General features: G+C 37.7%; 1 protein-coding gene across 1 annotated transcript; it reads left to right on the forward strand.

Moving 5' to 3' along the window:
* Positions 1–46: 46 nt before the first annotated feature.
* LOC104214588 (phospholipase D gamma 1-like) lies at positions 47–20,189 on the forward strand. Its single transcript, XM_070170509.1, has 10 exons — positions 47–2,387; positions 3,084–3,200; positions 3,858–4,052; positions 6,230–6,478; positions 6,569–6,637; positions 6,758–6,905; positions 15,753–15,901; positions 16,084–16,251; positions 16,577–16,774; positions 19,557–20,189. Exons 1-10 carry the CDS (start codon positions 720–722, stop codon positions 19,848–19,850), a joined length of 3,255 nt encoding a protein of 1,084 aa, XP_070026610.1. The 5' UTR covers positions 47–719; the 3' UTR covers positions 19,851–20,189.
* The last annotated feature ends 599 nt before the right edge of the window (positions 20,190–20,788 follow it).

A 20,788-nucleotide genomic window follows, 5' to 3' on the forward strand; every position in this document is an offset into this window, starting at 1 on the left:
CAAGTGACGCCATTAGAAGACAATCTAAAGATTTTTATTCCGTACCAAAATCAAACTCATAAAATATTCTGATTTCATTGATTTTTATTTTTATTTTTATCTTTGTGTAATTTTTTCTTGAATGAATCAAAGTCATCAACAAAGAAAAAGTTTGGGAAATGGACGCCGTTTAGTGAATGAACTCCAGCGCCAAATTCCGTCACCGTCAAATCAGCTTTCTAGTTCTGTCATTCTTCATTTGTTCCAAAGCAGTAAAATCTACCTTAAACGCGTTGACAAAGTTCAATTGGTGTCTTTTTGGGAAGCTCCAGGCTCCTTTTCACCCGATCCTGCTATTTTCTTTGATTTTCTTTCTCTTTTTAGTAACTCAGTCATAACCCTGTATAAGGTACTTTCTTTTCTTGATCTTTTGCATTTTTCCTTGCTGATTATGGATATCTCTCTTGATTCAAGAACCCCAATGATATCTTCTATTTTCACCTGATCAATTTGATATATTTCCTTTAGAATATCTATCTTTTGCAATTTAACACCCCCCCCCCCTCCTTTTTTTTTTCTCCAGTAGGGGTAAGGAAGCTTGTTTCTTTTTATGGTGTGTTGAATTGGGTAAAATTCAGGATCTTGGACAGACCCTCTTGATTTGTTGGTTAGGTTTGATCAGTTTGTATGTTAGTGTACACAAAAGAATTAAGAATAGTGTAATCTGGTAGTGTATATTAATGGATCAGTATAATAATTCTTCTCCTTTATACCCATATAACACTGGTTATGGGTACCCTCCTCATGTTCCTCCACCTTCAAATCAACCATACCCCCCTCTCAGTTCTGGTGCATATCCTCCTCCTGCTTCTGGTCCATACTCATATCCTCATCAAGCCCCTCACTATCCTCCCCCTTACAACACTCAACATTCTGGTCACTATAACTATCATCCCTATCCACTAGCTCCAACAGCACCTCCAGCGCCCGCTCACCACCATTCCAGCTCTTTAGACTATTGTTATCCTCCTCCACCACATGGTGTTGCTCCTGCCTATCCACCCCACGCATATCCGCCTCCTGCAACATCTTCTCCTATGCCTGCTCTTGAACAGCAAGGCAGTTTTCAATATGCTGCACCTCAGCATTATCCACATTCCTGGCTAGAAAGGCCTTTGGAGAGCCAACCATCCAAAGTTCACGACTCTCTCCAATGCCAAGATAGTGTTTCATCTGTTAGTAGTTCTGGGGCAAGCTATGATCATGGTAGAGATGACTCCTCCACTCGCCCTTCAGCTTATCCACCAATCCATGATCTCTTAGCAAAGGTGAATTTGTCTGAAAATCACCCTTCTGCCCCTGCTTCTTCTCCTGCTCCGGCGTCGGCATCATATCACTTGGGGCCAAACCCTGTTCCCTCAAATTACAATGCTCAAGGGACTATCTATGGCCACCCTAATTCCTTTTCAAGGTGGGAATCGGAGTCTCCAAAACCAACCTATCCGACTTCTTGTGCTGAACCACAGAATACTCAGGCTATGCAGGTTGTGCCATTCTCGCCTTCTAAAAAAAACTTAAAAGTTTTGCTCTTACACGGTAATCTGGATATTTGGGTATACGAAGCAAAAAATCTCCCGAACATGGACATGTTCCACAAAACCATTGGGGATATGTTTGGGCAAATGAGTAATAAGATCACAAGTGATCCGTACGTCTCAGTTACTGTAGCTGATGCAGTGATTGGCAGGACTTATGTCATAAGCAATAATGAAAATCCCGTGTGGATGCAACATTTTAATGTCCCTGTTGCACACTATGCTGCCGAGGTACAATTTCTTGTCAAGGACGATGATATAGTCGGTTCTCAGCTTATGGGGACAGTGGCTGTCCCACTAGAACAGATATATGGAGGGGGTAAAATAGAGGGGTCCTTTCCGATCCTAAACAGTAACGGAAGACCTTGCAAGGCTGGAGCTGTTTTGAGTATATCAGTCCAATATTATCCAATTGATAAATTAAGTGTTTACCATCATGGAGTTGGTGCTGGTCCTGAGTATTATGGAGTTCCTGGAACCTACTTCCCACTGAGGATGGGTGGAACAGTTACTCTGTATCAAGATGCTCATGTTCCTGATGGAAGCCTACCAAATTTGATGCTGGACTTTGGAATGCAATATGTACATGGAAAGTGCTGGCGCGACATTTGTAATGCCATACGCCAAGCCCGACGGTTGATCTACATTACAGGTTGGTCAGTATGGCACAAAGTCAGACTTGTTAGAGATGATGCTTCTCTTGACAAGTACACTCTAGGGGATCTTTTGAAGTCAAAGTCACAAGAAGGTGTTAGAGTGCTGCTTCTTGTATGGGATGACCCTACATCAAGAAGCATCCTTGGCTATAAGACGGTAAATGATACATATTTTAGTGAACTTCTGTCTTTTGTATGTGCAGAAAATGAATATTTAATTTACAGATTTAAATTAAATTTCAATGTCTTAAGTTGTTATTAGCAGCATACCTCAGATGTAAATTTAATGTTTTCCCTTTTTATTTTTCCAAATGATCATTTGAAATGTCTGGCAAAAAGATTATGTGACGTACGTCTCTTCTCATGCATGCATCATCTGCACATATTGTGTTGTTTATTCAATTATTGAACACTTCTACCCAGAAATCTAATCATTAAATCAGTGAAGTACCAATATATACATTCATAGACAGTATATTTAATAAACTTAGTCAGTGACTGGCTTTAAGTTACATAGTCTGTGAGTGCCAAATCAAATTACAGTCAAGGGCACATTTATCATTTTCAGCCTGGAAAACTAGTGCATCAATTATGACAACTGGAAAGAATCCATGCCTCGTACGTGCAAGATTGCTTATGGTTCTGTTATACTTATGACATATGCATATCTTGATATCCATTTAGTTCTCCGAGGCCAACTCATGATGTATTTCTGTTTTAACATTTCTTCTGCAGAGCTAATACATAGTGGCGCTCTAATCATTTTGTGTTTTCATCTTCTTGTTAGCTGTTTTAGATAGTCCCCAAAGGCTTCATGTAAATTCAGTTTTGAATGCTTAATTTTGAGCTGCAGGATGGCGTTATGGCAACCCATGATGAAGAGACTCGTAGTTTTTTTAAACATTCTTCTGTAAAAGTGCTGCTTTGTCCTCGAGTGGCAGGGAAGCGTCACAGTTGGGTCAAGCAGAGGGTAAGTTAGATTTTGACGTTTCTTTCTATAGTTTCTCTATGGGATAAGTTATATGACCAGTTATCAAAAAGAGCTACAAGATATCAGCAACCCTGGAAGAATTCTAAATCTTGGGATTCTGGCCATTGAACATCATTCTGTTTTAATACATATATAATTTATTATACTTGCAAATCATTGTTGAATTAACTTCCTTGATTAGTGAAGAGATAACTTCCTTTTTCCATTAGGTTTCTACTGAGCTTTAGTTTCTCCAAGTACCAACCCCCCTTTTGCCTTTTCTATGTGAGGACTATTTGAGTAATGATCCCCGACAAGAGCAAAGTTTGTTCAGACATTAAATCTCATTTGGCTGCATTGATTTCTGCCTTTCCCGCTATGTTTCCTTGCTGGCATGTCCCGATGCTAATCATTCAAGGTGTGCCCAGAGTCCTTTAACATGCGGGTGAAACAGTCCCGTTAAATTTTTATTGTATTGCATGCCTCTTACCACTATGTCAAAAGATTTGAAAACTTTAGGTCGTTGCCACTAAGGTACATCTGATGATGTCTTCAGTACGAAATTTTTACATTGTACTGTTATATTGCTAGACTACTTCATTTGAATTCCGTTTTTTTATTGTACTCCATAGCCTATCTTGTGAGTTTGGTATGCAGGAAGTTGGGGTAATTTATACACATCACCAGAAGACAGTAATAGTGGATGCTGATGCTGGCAACAATCGAAGAAAAATCATAGCATTTGTTGGAGGACTTGATTTATGTGATGGACGATATGATACACCAGATCATTCTCTATTTCGAACACTGCAGACAGTGCACTCTGATGACTATCATAACCCTACTTATGCTGTAACTTTTCATCCTTAATGTCCTTTTGCTTGTTTTCATCCTTAAATGTCCTTTAGTTTGTTTTCATAGGCATTAATTACTGTTGTTAATTTGCTGATTTTCCACCACATAGAGTAGTTATATTAGCAAGTATGAAATTCTTGACAATGATTATTCCTTGATTACTTGCAGTGTCTAACTATTTATGATTTGTCAAATGATATGTAAAACTTGGTTATTCTCAAGCTCTTTAGGATTCTCTTACCCGGACTATCCATAGTACCTTTCTTTTATATCTTTGAGCTTGGCCAACCCCAGCTAGTGTAAAATAATGCCTATACATTTCTACTATAGTTGGAAACACCATTCTTTTGGTTCTCTTTTATTTTTAGTTTTAATAAGTGTGAAACTGAAGCAGTTCAGGTTTACAAACAGGAACTCTCTTCTTCAAAAGCTTAGTAGAATATGAGCTGTTATAAATTCTGATAATGACCAGAGAGCAGGTTATTGTCATTTGTGCTTCCTGCACCGTTCCCATTAGACCTGTCAAATGGGCCGGGTCGACCCACATAACCCATTAAAATTGACCCGTTAACCGGCCCATGACCCATGAAACCCTAACCGGACCAACCCATTAATTTAATGTGCCTGGGCCGGGCTATAATATTTTGACCCACTGAACCGGACCGGACCGGAATCGGTAGCTGACCCACAGGTCAACTGGCCCGGACCAGCTCACACACACATATATATATATATATATATTCAGACAAGTGGTTAAAAAAATGAATCTAAATATTGAAGAAAGAATATAGTACCAAACACTATGAGGCGTCTTGTCGAAATAGTTGAATTCCATATGGTTTAGACTATTAGTTATAGAAATAATCGAATTCCATATGTTTCTCAAGTCTTCATGTTAACATAGTATGATTTTTCTTTCATTTTATTCTAACGGGTTTCAAGGACATGTAGTAATTTCAAGTTCGTATATATGTATAAAGTTTGAAATTTTTATTGTTTATTAGTTTTTAACTTTTTTTAATTAAATTGGATTCGGCCCATAAGGGCTCGAGTTAAGGGATTATGGGTTACGGGTCCGGGTCGGGTCAACATATTTTGATTAATGGGTCAAATCCGGACCGGCCCCTATAAGAAAGTGAACCGGACCGGCCTGGTTGAGGACCCATGGGCCAAGAGTCAACGGGTTCGGGTCCGGGTCGGGTCGGCCCATTTAACAGGTCTAGTTCCCATCAAGTTGAGAATCTATTTCCTGATTTCATAGCGAAAATCATTGTTCCCCTATTTTCATGTCCCCAATAATATATCTGTAAGGAACTACTGTACTTTCTTCTCCAATTTAATTCCAATATTGCACAGTTCAACAAGTTGAATGAGAACCATTACAGGACTTCTTTCAGATCTTACTCTTCGTCTTTCATATTTCGAAATAATGTTGACAATATAAATTTGCAACCATCATCTTAATAACCATGTCTAGTTGAAGTACGGTGTAGAATTTGAAACTGGAAGACTGTGATGTAGATCAATATTGTTACCAAGCTTATACCATTTTCAACCTTTGGAACAAAAGTAAATGGTTCGGCCAAAAGAAGAGAATGAGCTTTGTCCTCCTACATCTTCCTCAGTTGACATTTAGGTTTCTTGCCTTAATAATTATCCCTAGTCAAGTTACATCATTCAGTATTGTAGCAGGAGAAAAGATTTTACCTATTTATCATGAGTGAACTGTATCAATCTTTTTCATTAGGGTTTACAATCACATCTTAAAGTAGAAATATACATCTTCAGATGAAAACTTTTGTCTTGTGAGTTAGTCCTGTTCCATTTTATCTGACATTATTTTATTATTAGTCCGTTAAAGAAGAATGAAACAGTTCTATATTTGGAAACAATTTTACTTTAAGCTTCGCATTTTATGCTTAGTGAGAAGCTTCCATTGCCACACAAATGATATGGCATGTTTAAGATCCACAACTTCCAAAAGTCTTCATTTCTTAAATTCCGTGCCAAGTCAAACTACGTTATATAAGTTGGAGGGAGGAGTAATATTTTGTTGTGTTTCTTTGATATGTCTCTGGGGTGAAGTTCTTGTCATACAATTACCTTTCTCTACCAAGAAGTCAATGTAATTATTTGTGTTGCTTTGATAGTAATCCATCTCATGTACTTAACAGGGGAGTGTAACTGGTTGTCCTAGAGAACCATGGCATGACCTGCACAGTAAAATTGATGGGCCTGCAGCATATGATGTTCTCACAAACTTCGAGGAGCGCTGGTTGAAGGCTTCAAAGCCTCATGGCATTAAAAAGTTGAAGACATCGTATGATGATGCTTTGCTCCGAATTGAAAGAATGCCTGAAATTCTTGGTATTTCTGATGCTCCATCTGTGAGCGGCGATGACCCTAACGGTTGGCATGTACAGGTTGTTATTAACGTAATATCGATAGATAGAAATTTAATTGGAGTGTTGTATTTGATCTTGTGGTGACATTCTTTTTCAATTATCAACCAGATTTTTCGTTCAATTGATTCAAATTCAGTCAAAGGCTTTCCAAAGGATCCCAAAGAAGCTACAATGAAGGTGAGAAAGAAAGATGCAGGGGCAATGACAGGGAGGAGATCCTTTGTCTGCTCCAAAACATATACTCGTTTACTTATTCCAAGTATATACTAATTTTCTTTTCTTTTCTTTTTCTTGCAGAACCTGGTCTGTGGGAAAAATGTACTTATTGACATGAGCATACACACAGCATATGTGAAGGCCATTCGTGCTGCACAACATTTCATTTACATTGAAAATCAATATTTTATTGGTTCCTCGTTCAATTGGAGTCAACATAAGGATATTGGTAAGAGGATATTTTCATGCTATGTACAAAGTACTATTAATGTCTTAATACACGTTGATTAAGCAGGTTAATAATTGTAATTTGTTACTTTTTATGGAAAATCTCGTTGGAGTAGACTTACAAAATTTACCGTTCTTGGCCTATTTGCAACTTTGACTAGATACTCCTACTTTGCTGCTAGTGCAACAGCATTTATAGGGTCCCTTTATACCCACTGACGGATCCAATGTGAAGCTCATTCCTGAATTTGGAGACCATCCAACTGCACATGCAGGATTCTTTGGGAGGGCCAGCTCTCTATGAGGGAGAAACTGGCCCTTAGGCCCACCACAAAGAGGTTTCATGCGTATTGTCACGACCCATCTTCTGAACAGGTCGAGGCCGGCACTCGATCACTAAACATGATCGAGTGAACCATCTCTGCTTATCAAATATATTATAGCTCCAAACTTTATATGCAACAAGGCAATACTCTAACCAAATACTTTTGATTAATTCAAATATTTAAATAAATCAACTCCAAAACTTTATTCGTAGTAACTACTGAATTACTGCTAAGTTATTATAAAAAAAATGTGAATCTCAACCCAATGACTATGTCTATGAAGCCTCTAATGATAAACTGACGCACTGCTCAGGACATGAGAATTTTCTGGCTAGTTCTCTAAGTAACAAAGAAATAACTAAATAAAGATGACTCTAAGAAATACTCCACGAACAAAAGCGGAGCTCACCAATAGCACTGGAAGAGAGCACTGGAAGAGAAGGAAGTCCTAACTCGTAGCCTGCTCGCCTGCAAATCCGGTTCCTACGTTGTACCGCAGACCAACGTAGGTTCCCAAAAGAGAACGTCAGTACTATCCATTGTACTCAGTGAGTCTCAACAACATGGGGAGAAACTTCAATAACATATACATTACGAGCAAGGGTTCTAAATGCATGTAAAACATAAAGCTTATAAGAATAATTCTAAATAATTGCATAATAGCAGTTTATGAATATTCTGAAAGAAATTCTTTTCTTTTTCTTTCTTATAAAAAAAAATACTTCACTTTATACTTTGGGAGTTCCAACTATCCTGACTTAATTCCGTCTCAGTCACCGTGTGATTGACACGGGTTCGATCCCAACCTGATCGAATAGGCCCAATCCACGAGGTGCCACTCGCTTCATTGTTCTCAGCGCTCATGTATCATACCTTAGCATGGCTAAGAAATTTCTCAGCAATGAGACCCTCGGCTCGTGTGCTCCCTACTTTGGCACAAGTAGTTTCAGGAAGTCAACGCCTTGGTCGGGACCCTCGGCCTGGACGATGACCCGTTCTCAGAATAAAGGATACCCCCAAAAGTCTTTTCTTCCTAAAACTTCTTCTTGTGACTTTTCAAGTCTAAATCTTTCAAACATACTTATTCTAAAATTCTTGAATGTAAGGTATGACATAAGAATAAAATAAACATTCAAAATTATTTCTAAATATTCTTGCTTTTTCATGAATTTTCAACATGAAAATGGCATATAAGAATAACACAAAAATCTGAAAATTTATGCACATATATCAAAATAATTCAGTTAACTTTAACAAAAAATTAATTCTAAGCTAATATTCTCACTCACTTCAATTAAGTACATATTCACTCTTTTAGCCAATTCATCAAACACCTTGTATGCATGCTTTTGTGAGTTAAACCACTTTGGTAAAGGGTTATATCAACTCACCTCAAAACTTCTCGAGCCAATACGTAGGCCTCAGTCCAATTGACACCAGTTAAACAATCAATTCTGAGTTCAAGAATTAGTGGTTTGTAAAGAACCCTAAAATTTTCTTTTCGCTCCTGCTGCCTTGCGCTTGCTGCATAAACAGAATAACATTCTGTTTCTTGTATAAGGGCTAAGCAACGTGCTTCTTATTAGTTTGCCAAGCCCTTTATGGGCTAAGGCACGTGAGTCTTATTTTCCACCTTTTTTTTTGGTTTTGACTTAACTAGTATTAACTTATACATACTTTTAATATTTAATAATATTAAAATTATTAATATTTCCCTATTTGCATATCCAATTATTTATAAATAGAAAAGTAACTCAAAAATCAATCACAGGGGTTTAAAGCCGTAATAGAAGTATAATTTAAGATAAAAAAAAATTAAATTAAATTCTATATTTAGCGCGTCTTGAAACTCTTATAGATTTGAGGAGTATTACAATATTCTCTCCTTAAAAACATTCGTCCTCGAATGTTGCTAGGGCCTTGTTCTTAAGCTAACAATCATTCCTTAAGTCCTTGAACCTCTTAAGTTTTCTTAGCACTACTCACTCTTCTAAGGGACTCAAAATTTTGCCTAACTCCCTAAATTTTCAAAAATTTCGGTAGAGTTTCCCTTGTAAATTGGACTATCCAAAAATTATCCCTGCCACAAATATCACAACTACACCAACAACAGCCAAATATACCATAACAGGTCATTCTTAGGCACCATATACAGCTCATAAATTAATTACTCACACTCCGGCAAGGAGGTACCACAATAACCAACAAGAATCTAAAGCACAACACTTTAGCAAAAGTAAATCACTTTAAGTAGTTGAATGTATTATGGCATGACACTAAATTATTAAATAACTAAATATACTCTGACTAAAACTAAATTACTTCAACAATTAAGTATAATCTTGGAAGGACAGAAACACTTGCTAACTTGTATTTAATAAATGAAATATAAATGTCAAGCCAAACCTAGGTTCACATACCTTGTTACTCAAATAAATATGGATATTTCTTCCTCATATCTTCCTCGACCTCCCACGTAGCCTCTTTTGAATCATGATTACTCTACAAAACTTTTACCGATGCTATATACTTTGTTCTCAACTTTCTTACTTGCCTATCGAGAATTTCTATAGGTACCTCTTCATAAGTCAAGCATTCTTTAATTTCTATGGTATCGGTAGGTATTATATGCGACTCATCATGAATGTACTTTCTAAGCATAGACACATGAAAGACAGGATGAACAGAGGACAACTCAACGGGCAAGGCTAGCTCATAAGCCACGTTTCCCTTCTTTTCTATAATCTCATAAGGTCCAATAATTCTAGGACTAAGTTTCCCTTCTTACCAAACCTCATAACTCCTTTCATTGGTGAAACTTTCAAAAACACCTTGTCACCAACCATGAACTCTAAGTCACGATGCCTCTTGTCAGAATAGGATTTCTGACGACTCTGAGCCGCTTTAAGTCTTTCTCTAATTAGCTGAACTTTCTCCAAGGCCTCACAAACAAACTCTGGACCAATCAATGGCACCTCTACTGGTTCAAACCAACCCATTGGAGACCTACATCTCCGCCCATACAACGCTTCATAAGGAGCCATACCAATGCTGGCCTGATAGCTGTTATTGTAAGCAAATTCTATAAGTGGCAAGTGATCATCCCAATTACCTCCAAAATCTATAACACACGCACGCAGCATATCTTCGAGAGTCTGAATGGTCCTTTCTGCCTGGCCATCGGTCTGTGGATGAAAAGCGGTGCTTAAATTGACCTTGGTACCTAATTTTTTCTGAAATGCCTGCCAAAAATGCGCCGTGAACTGAGGGCCTCTGTCAGATATGATTGAAACTGGAGTACCATGCAATCAGACTATTTCTTTGATGTACAACTACGCTTACTGCTCTGCGGAATCTGTCGTCTTTGCGGGTAGGAAATGCGCGGACTTTGTCAGTTGGTCTACAATAACCCAAATTGAATCATGTTTACGGTATGTGCGAGGTAGACCTACTACGAAATCCATATTAATTATCTCCCACTTCCACTGTGGTATCTCTATATCTTGAGCTAGGCCACCAGGCCTCTGATGCTCGGCTTTGACTTGCTGGCAATTCAAACATTTAGCCACATGATCTCCTACTTGTTTCTTCATGCCTTTCCACCAATACAACTCTTTCAAATCTAGATACATTTTGGTAGCACCTGGGTGGATAGAGTACCTCGAACTGTGAGCTTCCTCCATTATGGCCTTCCTAAGACCATCTACATCAGGCACACATAACCGATCATTCAACTTCAAAACTCCGTCACTTCCCAGAGTGAAAGCAGTGATTTCTTTGTTTCTGATTCCTTCTTTTAATTTCACTAAGTACGGGTCTTCGTCTTGCTTAGCCTTAACATGCGCAACAAGGGAGGATTGCACTAAGGCATAAGCAGTTATATCTCCTTCTTCGGTCTCATCCAATCTAATTCCATCATTTGCTAGTTTTTGAATTTGTCGACCCAAAGATCGCCTTTGTACTACAAGATGGGCCAAGACACCCATTGACTTCCTACTAAGTGCATCTGCTACCACATTAGCTTTGCCCGGGTGATAAAGGATATTGATGTCATAATCTTTCAATAGCTCGAGCCACCTTCTCTATCTCAAATTTAATTCTTTTTGCTTGAAAATGTACTGGAGGCTTTTGTTATCCGTAAAAACTTCAGAATGCTCGCCATAAAGGTAGTGTCGCCATATTTTTAATGCAAACACCACTGCTGCAAGCTCCAAGTCGTGTGTGGGGTAGTTCTTTTCATGATTCTTTAACTGCCTGGAAGCATAAACAATAACTTTTCCATTTTGCATAAGAACACAACCAAGGCCCACTCTGGAGGCATCACAATACACTGTGAACCCACCCGAACCTGTCGGCAAGGTTAACACAGGTGCAGTGGTCAACCTCTTCTTTAACTCTTGAAAACTCTGCTCACAAGCGTCTGACCATTGGAACTTAACTGCTTTATGAGTCAACTTAGTTAATGGAGCTGCAAGTGAGGAAAACCCCTTTACAAACCTTCTATAGTAGCCAGCTAACCCCAAGAAACTCCTAATTTCGGTTGGCGTTGTCGGCCTAGGCCAGTTCTTGACTGCGTTTGTCTTCTGAGGGTCTACTTTTATTCCTTCACTAGATACCACGTGGCCTAAGAATGCCACTGACTGCAACCAGAACTCACATTTTGAAAACTTGGCATAAAGCTCACTCTCCTTTAAGGTCTGCAAGGCTATTCTGAGGTGTTCTGCATGATCTTCCTTGCTCTTAGAGTACACCAAAATGTCGTCTATAAACACAATAATAAAGGTATCCAGGAATGACTTGAAAACTCTGTTCATGAGGTCCATGAATGCAGCTGGAGCATTTGTCAACCTGAAGGACATCACTAGAAATTCATAGTGCGCGCAGCGAGTTCTAAAGACTGTTTTAGATATATCCTCTTCTCTGATTCTCAACTGATGGTACCCCGACCTCAAGTCTATTTTTGAAAAGTACTTTGCACCCTAAAGTTGATCAAATAAATCATCAATTCTTGGCAGTGGGTACTTATTCTTAATTGTAACTTTATTCAACTGCCGATAGTCGACGCACATTCTGAGAGACCCATCTTTCTTCTTAACAAACAGGACCGGGGCACCCCACGGTGAAACACTCGGCCTGATGAAGCCCTTGTCAAAAAGGTCTTTCAACTGTTCTCTCAACTCATTAAGTTCTGCTGGAGCCATCCTATAAGGAGGTATAGATATGGGCTGAGTGCCTGGCATGAGATCAATGCCAAAGTCTATGATTCTTTCGGAAGGAAGTCCGGAAAGGTCATCTTGGAAAACTTCTGGAAATTCTCTAACAACTGGCACTGACTGAAGAGCTGGTGGTTCTGATTCTGGATTAATGATATGAGCCAAATAAGCGAGACACCCCTTACCGATCATTCGTTGTGCCTTAAGGTAAGAAATAAACTTACCTACAAGTGATGCTGAACTACCCTTCCACTCTAAGACTTCTTCATTTGGAAATTGGAACCGACTATCTTGGCATGACAATCTAACATGGCATAGCAGGAAGATAACCAATCTATACCCATGATCACATCGAAATCCACCATTTCTAACTCTATGAGACCGGCTTTGGTGTTGTGACCTTGGACTGAAACTATACAACCTCTATAGACTCTTGTGAGTTTTACTGACTCGCCAACTGGAGTAGATACTAGGAATGGCTCACTAAGTTGTTCAGGTTCTAGTCCGAGGTTAATTGCAAAGTATGGAGTCACATATGAAAACGTTGAACCTGGATCCATTATGGCATAAGCATTATGTGAGCAAACTAAAAGTATACCTGTAATAACTTTTGCAGATGCCTCTGCACTCTAACGATCAAGTGTAGCAAACAAACGGGGTTGTCCCCATCCCTGAGTAACTCGGTCAGCATCTCTGCCTGCTCTATGCCCGGTCTGATTATGAGAACCACGAGCCTGAGGTGGTGCAACTGCAGTAGCTGAGGAACTAGAAGGACGAGTTGATCCACCACTGAAATTACGTCGCAACTTTGGGTAGTTGGCCTTTATATGACCAATGTCTCCACAATGGTAGCAACCACGAAACCCGAGCGTGCACTGACCTGAATGTTGCCGCTTACATGTTCCACAAAGACCTTGTTGGTGTGAATGTTGCTTAGCATGACTGATGACTGGGCTGAATGTGAGGATGATGTCCTAAAATTCTGATTCTGGCGAGACTGATTTCCATAACTCTGAGTACGTCTGAAGGAAGACCCACCACCTGACTGATGACTGGGCTGAGCTGGTGCTAATGACTCCTTATTAAAGGAATCCCTTCCACCTCCGCTGGATGTACCATTAAACCTGCCCGTTGTCCGAGCTTTCTTGTTATGCTCTTTTTCTTCTCTCCTTAGTTGTCTGCCTTTTTCTAAGTGCTTGGCAAATCCCACAACAGAGGAGAAGGCTTTCATCCCTACTGCTGCATCTGATGTCGTATCCTTAATGTGGTAAGCTAAACCGCCAACAAACCTGCGAATCTTTGCTTTTTCTGTCTTAACCATGTGAGGAGCATGCTTAGCTAACCTTATGAATTCCATGTAGTACTCTTGCACACTTTTATTCCCTTGCTTGAGCTGTTCGAACTCTGTAGCCTTAGCTTCCCTATCCTCTTCTGGGATAAAGTTAGCCATGAAGGTCTCTTCAAATTCTTCCCAAGTAGGCGCTCATGTATCATACCTTAGCATGACTAAGAAATTTCTTAGCAGTGAGACCCTCGGCTTGTGTGCTCCCTACTTTGGCACAAGTAGTTTCAGGAAGTCAACGCCTTGGTCAGGACCCTCGGCCTGGACGATGACCCCTTCTCAGAATAAAGGATACTCCCAAAAATCTTTTCTTTCTAAAACTTCTTCTTGTGACTTTTCAGGTTTAAATCTTTCAAACATACTTATTCTAAAATTCTTGAATGTAAGGTATGACATAAGAATGAAATAAACATTCAAAATTATTTCTAAATATTCTTGTTTTTCCTGAATTTTCAACATGAAAATGGCGTATAAGAATAACACAAAAATCTGAAAATTTATGCACATATATCAAAATAATTCAGTTAACTTTAACAAAAAAATTAATTATAAGCTAATAGGAACTCACTCACTTCAATTAAGTACATATTCACTCTTTTAGCCAATTCATCAAATACTTTGTATGCATACTTTTGTGAGTTAAACCACTTTGGTAAAGGGTTATATCAACTCACCTCAAAACTTCTCGAGCCAATACGTAGGCCTCAGTCCAATTGCCACCAGTTAAACAATCGATTCTGAGTTCAAGAATTAGTGGTTTGTAAAGAATCCTAAAATTTTCTTTTCGCTCCTGCTGCCTTGCGCTTGCTGTGTAAACAGAATAGCATTCTGTTTCTTGTATAAGGGCTAAGCAACGTGCTTCTTATTAGTTTGCCCAGCCCTTTATGGGCTAAGGCATGTGAGTCTTATTTTTGTTTTGTTTTCCACATTTTTTTTTTTTGGTTTTGACTTAACTAGTATTAACTTATACATACTTTTAATATTTAATAATATTAAAATTATTAATATTTCCCTATTTGCATATCCAATTATTTATAAATAGAAAAGTAACTCAAAAATCAATCACAGGGGTTTAAAGTCGTAATAGAAGTATAATTTAAGATAAAAAAAATTAAATTAAATTCTATATTTAGCGCGTCTTGAAACTCTTATAGATTTGAGGAGTATTACACGTATGTTCCACAAGTTCTTCCTGATGCTTCGGACAGATGGTTATGGACAGTAATTCTGACTTGTCTAACTGTCCATATCCAATATATCTCTCTTTTGGCTGTTAAATTAGACTCAGTACATGATTACTTATGAGTACACCTGCACGAATTACATAGATAACTTATGTCCTTGGGGTTTGACATAACCATTAACCAGCTCTAATTTGTGGTTAATGTATCATCTTCTTCCTAATCCTTTTATATGCTTGTTTTCTTTATTTTTAGAGGCAGGAAGGGGTGGGCTGAGCGAGTTCTGGAAGTGACAAAAACTTGTTAGACTTATGAGGTCAGATCAGATAGATGAATGCGTTTCCACATCTAAGTCAAAGATACGGATTTAGCTTAGCATTTTAAGCATAACTGTAAAAGACGGAGAAGTGACTTTGGAAAGGAAACTTGAAAAGGCATTCCACTATAGATGAAAGAAACTGAATATAATGTTTTTTAATCATAGCCATAGGTCATGTTCCTTTTTTTTTTTGTTTGTGTGTGTGGGTGGGTGGGGGGTGGGGGTTAGCCGTAAGGCATGCTCCCAAGGTTTTTTTTAATACAACATTGTGGCACTTCTAATCCTGTTAATTATTTTACATTTTTAACCTTTCATTTATTTATGAAAAAATTTAAAGAGAGTGGTGCTACATCTTTATTTGGCTAAATGATTTTTGTTTTAACAGTTTTACATATCTTGGAAAGTAATAAAGCTATTCTTCTGGTTGTCAAAGCAATTCAGATAACTGAGTTTTCTGTGTGCTGCAGGTGCAAATAATCTGATTCCAATGGAAATTGCACTAAAAATAGCCGAAAAAATCAGAGCACATGAGAGGTTTGCAGCATACATTGTCCTCCCAATGTGGCCAGAGGGTAATCCAACTGGGGCTGCTACACAAAGAATTCTTTATTGGCAGGTAGAGCACATGAGAGGTTTGCGGCATGCTAAATATGCTAACATATCTTTCTAAGCTGATTGAAATGTTTTGTGAAGGACAAACCGTGGAAATGTGCTTTCCAGCTGAATTAACTGTCTTCTAATTGTTATAAGTTATTAAGTTGTGCAAGTGAAACCTTAGGTCTCCACTTTGGTTTGCAGAACAAGACAATGCAAATGATGTATGAGACTATTTACAAGGCTTTAGAGGAGGTTGGTCTTGAGGATACATACTCTCCACAAGATTATTTGAATTTCTACTGTCTTGGTAACCGTGAGGCTGGTAATGTTGGGGGAACTGAGAGTCCCGGCACTGCAAACACTCCTCAGGTATTTGCATTGACCTCCATTCTCCTTTTCCGAGAGAATATGAAGACTTGCAAATTTTGATTTTTGTCACTTACCTATTCCTGGAAGTTTCTCTTTATTTTCATTTTATTAAATTTACTTTTCTTCTACTAATTGCTTTGCTGTAAGACTGTCGCCTTTTTTTAATGGAGAGGCTTTGTTTGAAACACAAACAAATAGTAATAGGTGGTCATTTTTTCTTTAAGTTTCCTCCTATTGTTTGTTGTAAAGTTGTCTGCCTACATGTTCCCTGCACTGCACATTATTGATCAGTTACAGAGTTAATGGTTTGAATATGTTGTTGCAGGCATTCAGTCGAAAAAACCGCAGATTCATGATTTACGTTCATTCTAAGGGGATGGTTGTGGATGATGAGTATGTGATATTGGGATCTGCAAACATCAACCAGCGCTCCCTGGAGGGCACTAGAGACACAGAGATAGCAATGGGAGCATATCAACCTCATCATACATGGGCAAGAAAACAGTCTAGACCCTATGGACAGGTGATTAGCAAATTTGATATAAGTGCTGAATAATTTGGTTACATTATCAATCCGGAGGAATTCTTGACTTAAAAATCATAAGGTACTTATTGGTCATCCATGCTAGCACTTAGCAGATACTATAGATAGAAATGAACCAAAATACGCACTCCCAAAGAAAGAAGAGGATGTGCAACAACGCATGCTTTTGCGTCTTGTTGTCAATCAGTCAACTAACTAGTATCAAACAATCAATTAACTATACTTCGAATCTAGTGGAAAGAGAGAAATGCAACTATGCAAGGTGCTTCGAAAATAATAGCAGCTCTTATATTTCTGGTGTAAAGAAAACCTTACAGAGGATGCTGAATCTTTACTAGATTTAATCTCTGTAGTTAGTCTTAGCTAGTAGTCCTTGTAAGATGAACAAGTTTTTGTGCTTAGATATTTTCTAAAAAATGGTGTCCGGCATTTCCTAAATGCTGATGAATATACTGTTACCTATTTCAGAAAAAAATAAAAAAATACTTGGTATCTTAAATAATTCGGGTCGGTAATATGAATCCTCTTATCGGCTATGCTCTATTTGGGCCTTTCCAATATAATTTCCCATTAATTTGTCTTTTCATACAAATTAAATATACTAAAAACTAAAGGGTTTTTATATCTCACAAATATCCCTAAATTGATAAACAAATCTCACAACAAACAACAACATACCCAGAATTATCCCACACCGTGGGGTTTGGGGAGGGTTGTGTGTACACAGACCTTACCCCTACCTTGTGAGGATAGAGCGGTTGTTTCCAATAGACCCTCGGCTCAGGAAAGCATAAGCACCACATTAATGAAAATATAGACAAGAAGGGACAGTACCAAAAAGCCATATAAGATAAATAGATCTCACACTGAAAATAAATTTGGCAAACACGAGATATAATGTAAGTGTAATGACATGAACTAAGCCTTCATCCCAACTAGTTGGTATTACCCTATTGATCATTTGCTTCCATTGTATTTTGTTCTTAACTAACCGCATGATTCCAAGAGATTGGACGTATTTTGAAACAAGTTCCTTCCATGTGATTGTAGGACCTCTTCCCAATCATTGTAATAGTGGTTGTTATTTTTTCTTCTTTGTAAGACGAAAGGCAATAATGAAATTTAGCAGCAGCACCAGAAAAAAAAATCATCACGGTACTGCACGAATCTGTGCATTTGGAGATCTACTTAAGGCATAACAAAACCATCAAAGTATCCTGGACAACCTACCAACCGTTAAGAATGTGTAAATCACGAGGGAGGGGAGTGTTGTTGAATTCTTCTATATTTTCTCCAATACTTGCTCCTGAGCAGGTAAGCTTAATAGAGCACTTGCCTTGTTGGCAGCTAAGATATTACATATATAATTGGCCTTTCCTTCACTCAGAAAGTCATTACCCCCTATTAGAGTAAGATATGCTCTTGAAACTAAATTCCGTCGTTCTCAAGCGACTTTCTCTCGTGATACTCTCTGTCTTTGTTACTTGCATCCTGTGTCGGATGTGATTTAATTTTGTCTAGTCTTATATTAATATTCATCCATCTTAACATCGTCATTTCTACGGCACTCATCTTGTGGATATGGTGAGTCTAAAATATCCAACATTGATTCCCATATAACATTGCTAGTCCGTAACTGTATGTAAAATTTGTCTTTTACTTTGGTAGGTTCTTTCTATCGCATAGCACTCCTACAGCATTTCCCCCTTTCACCTATTCTATTTGATTATGTGCTGCATATTAATCTAATATGTCATTCTCGTGAAGATATTGAGCTTAAATATCTGTCTGCTTCTATTTTTTGGTGCATCTGGAATGGGTAGTTGTTTTGATGGGATTTCAACTCCTAATCACTCTCTTAAAGCAACTTGTCTAATCAATTTATTTAGTTGGTTCAACCAAGCCCTTGTAACTAGCTTTGAGTTTTTAGGATTGTGTCTGTTCCTTAGTTTTTGTATATGAGCAGCCACACTTTTGTTATATATTTTTTGCTATGCATCTTCTTCATGCCATTTAATGAAATTATCTTACTTCAAAAAAAAAAAAAAAAAAAAAAACTGAATCTGTATTCATGAACCACAATCTCATCTAGTCTCACTTTGACTATGTTGTTTTGTGCATTTGTAGAACAAGATTATTTTAGGACAACCAACTGTTGAAGCTCCTTTAAAGATTTTAATCATGAGCTTTTTAACTTCGTTCACCAATTGTATAATTCTTGTATAAAATATTTCTTTTCTATTCTCGCTCAGTCTCCTTGAATAGTGCAAAAGTTATATTGCTAATTAAATAATCTAGTTTTCTGCACAATGCTCATGTTTGCTTCCATGTCAATATCAAACTGAAACCAAAACATATATCTTCTAGTGATTCTTTATGCAAACTTTAGGACATTTCTTTTGCTTTGCTTTTAACAAGTGGAACAAAGCTTAAGGTGCTCCATCTCTCCTACATTTTCTTATTTTGCGTTTGACCTTGAGTTATTTTACTGTAATATTTATGCTCCAGAAAACGTGATTACTTACTACTAGGAGTATTTGCAAGTCACTGTGTTTCCCTATTTTGATCAAAATACCTCAACGCGGATTATAAACATATAAGCAGTGGTTGCACTTGCATTCAAAGTCTCTGACCTAGGTTATATAGATGTATATAGGAAACTTAAAGAATATACATGTGTGTGTATATATACTTGCATTTTTTTTATGTTTGTGTGTGTGTACCTTCATCTGATCCATTTGCTGTCGTCTATCTGCTGCAGATATTTGGATATAGAATGTCTCTGTGGGCTGAGCATCTTGGAGTTGTTGAGGACTGCTTCACACAGCCGGAGTCGTTAGAATGTGTAAGACGGGTCAGATCCATGGGTGAATTTAACTGGAAGCAATTTGCAGCTGATGAAGTAACAGAAATGAGAGGGCACCTCTTAAAATACCCTGTTGAAGTTGATCGCAAAGGCAAGGTGAAGAATCTTCCTGGATGTCCAAATTTCCCAGATGTTGGTGGAAACATAATAGGATCCTTTGTCGCAATTCAAGAAAACCTTACCATTTGATTTCCCCTTTTTTTTCCTGCATATCATTGGTAGAGACTTTAATTTGAACCCTGAGGAAATTATACAGCCTTATTAGTATCTAAAGCAGTTTTCCATTGATTCATACGGTTAACACTAGGCCAGAGGAAGAGGGTGATAATGTTGAGTATAGTAGAAAATTGTACAGTTGCTATTTACTGTTTATTTTTTATTTTATTTTTTATTTTGAAGTCTGTACAAGCGAGCAACAATTTGTGAATTTTGATTCGAATTGTGGTGATCTCTTGGTGGCAAGCTAGATTGTTTGAGTGGAAATTACTCTGAAGAACTATATGGATGGAACTGTTTCTGCTTCTTTAACTATGTGCTTGAACTCCATATTACTGGAAATTCTTGGTTCCTCTTTTAATTTATTTCTCCTACTCTTTTACTAGTTGTGTTTAGTTTCAGAGAAACTAGACTAGGTACCAATGATTTATTAGAATTATAAGTGCAACTGCCATTCCGTGAGGAAAATAGATTTTCTCTATTATTCTTTCTTTGTTTCATTTTATGTGATGATGTCTTACTAGGCATGGTTTTAAAACAAATAAAAAAAAATTTGGCACATAAACTGAAATATATGACATAAAGGTCTCTGGAGACAAAACTGGATCTTCAAACTAAAGAATTTCTAAATAAAACAATCGGAATGGACAAAAAAAAAAGATTCTAATGTAAAACGGAGTATTCGCTGACGGTATAACAAAATTTTGCAACGTTGGATTTCAGCATGTAGAGAAGTTTAAGCAGTAGTATAATTTATTTTAGTTGTTTATAAGAAGTTATTTGTACTTAAGTTTGTCGGTTATCAAAATTAAGCTCACTAAAAATAGTTACACGTTACTATTATAGCTGCGTTAATCAGATGAATGCAAGAAAACTTTACAAATGTAATTAGCCACAGAAGTTAAGCTTTT

The sequence above is a fragment of the Nicotiana sylvestris genome, chromosome 1, assembly GCF_000393655.2.
Source record: "Nicotiana sylvestris chromosome 1, ASM39365v2, whole genome shotgun sequence".
Classification (NCBI taxonomy): Eukaryota; Viridiplantae; Streptophyta; class Magnoliopsida; order Solanales; family Solanaceae; genus Nicotiana; species Nicotiana sylvestris.

Bases quoted from the DNA above. Each gene is read 5' to 3' on its own strand.
- LOC104214588 (XM_070170509.1), top strand. From the start codon at position 720: ATGGATCAGTATAATAATTCTTCTCCTTTATACCCATATAACACTGGT. The intron at 6,479-6,568 runs GTTGTTATTAAC...ATTATCAACCAG, and splicing joins CTAACGGTTGGCATGTACAG to ATTTTTCGTTCAATTGATTC. The intron at 6,906-15,752 runs GTAAGAGGATAT...TGTGTGCTGCAG, and splicing joins GAGTCAACATAAGGATATTG to GTGCAAATAATCTGATTCCA.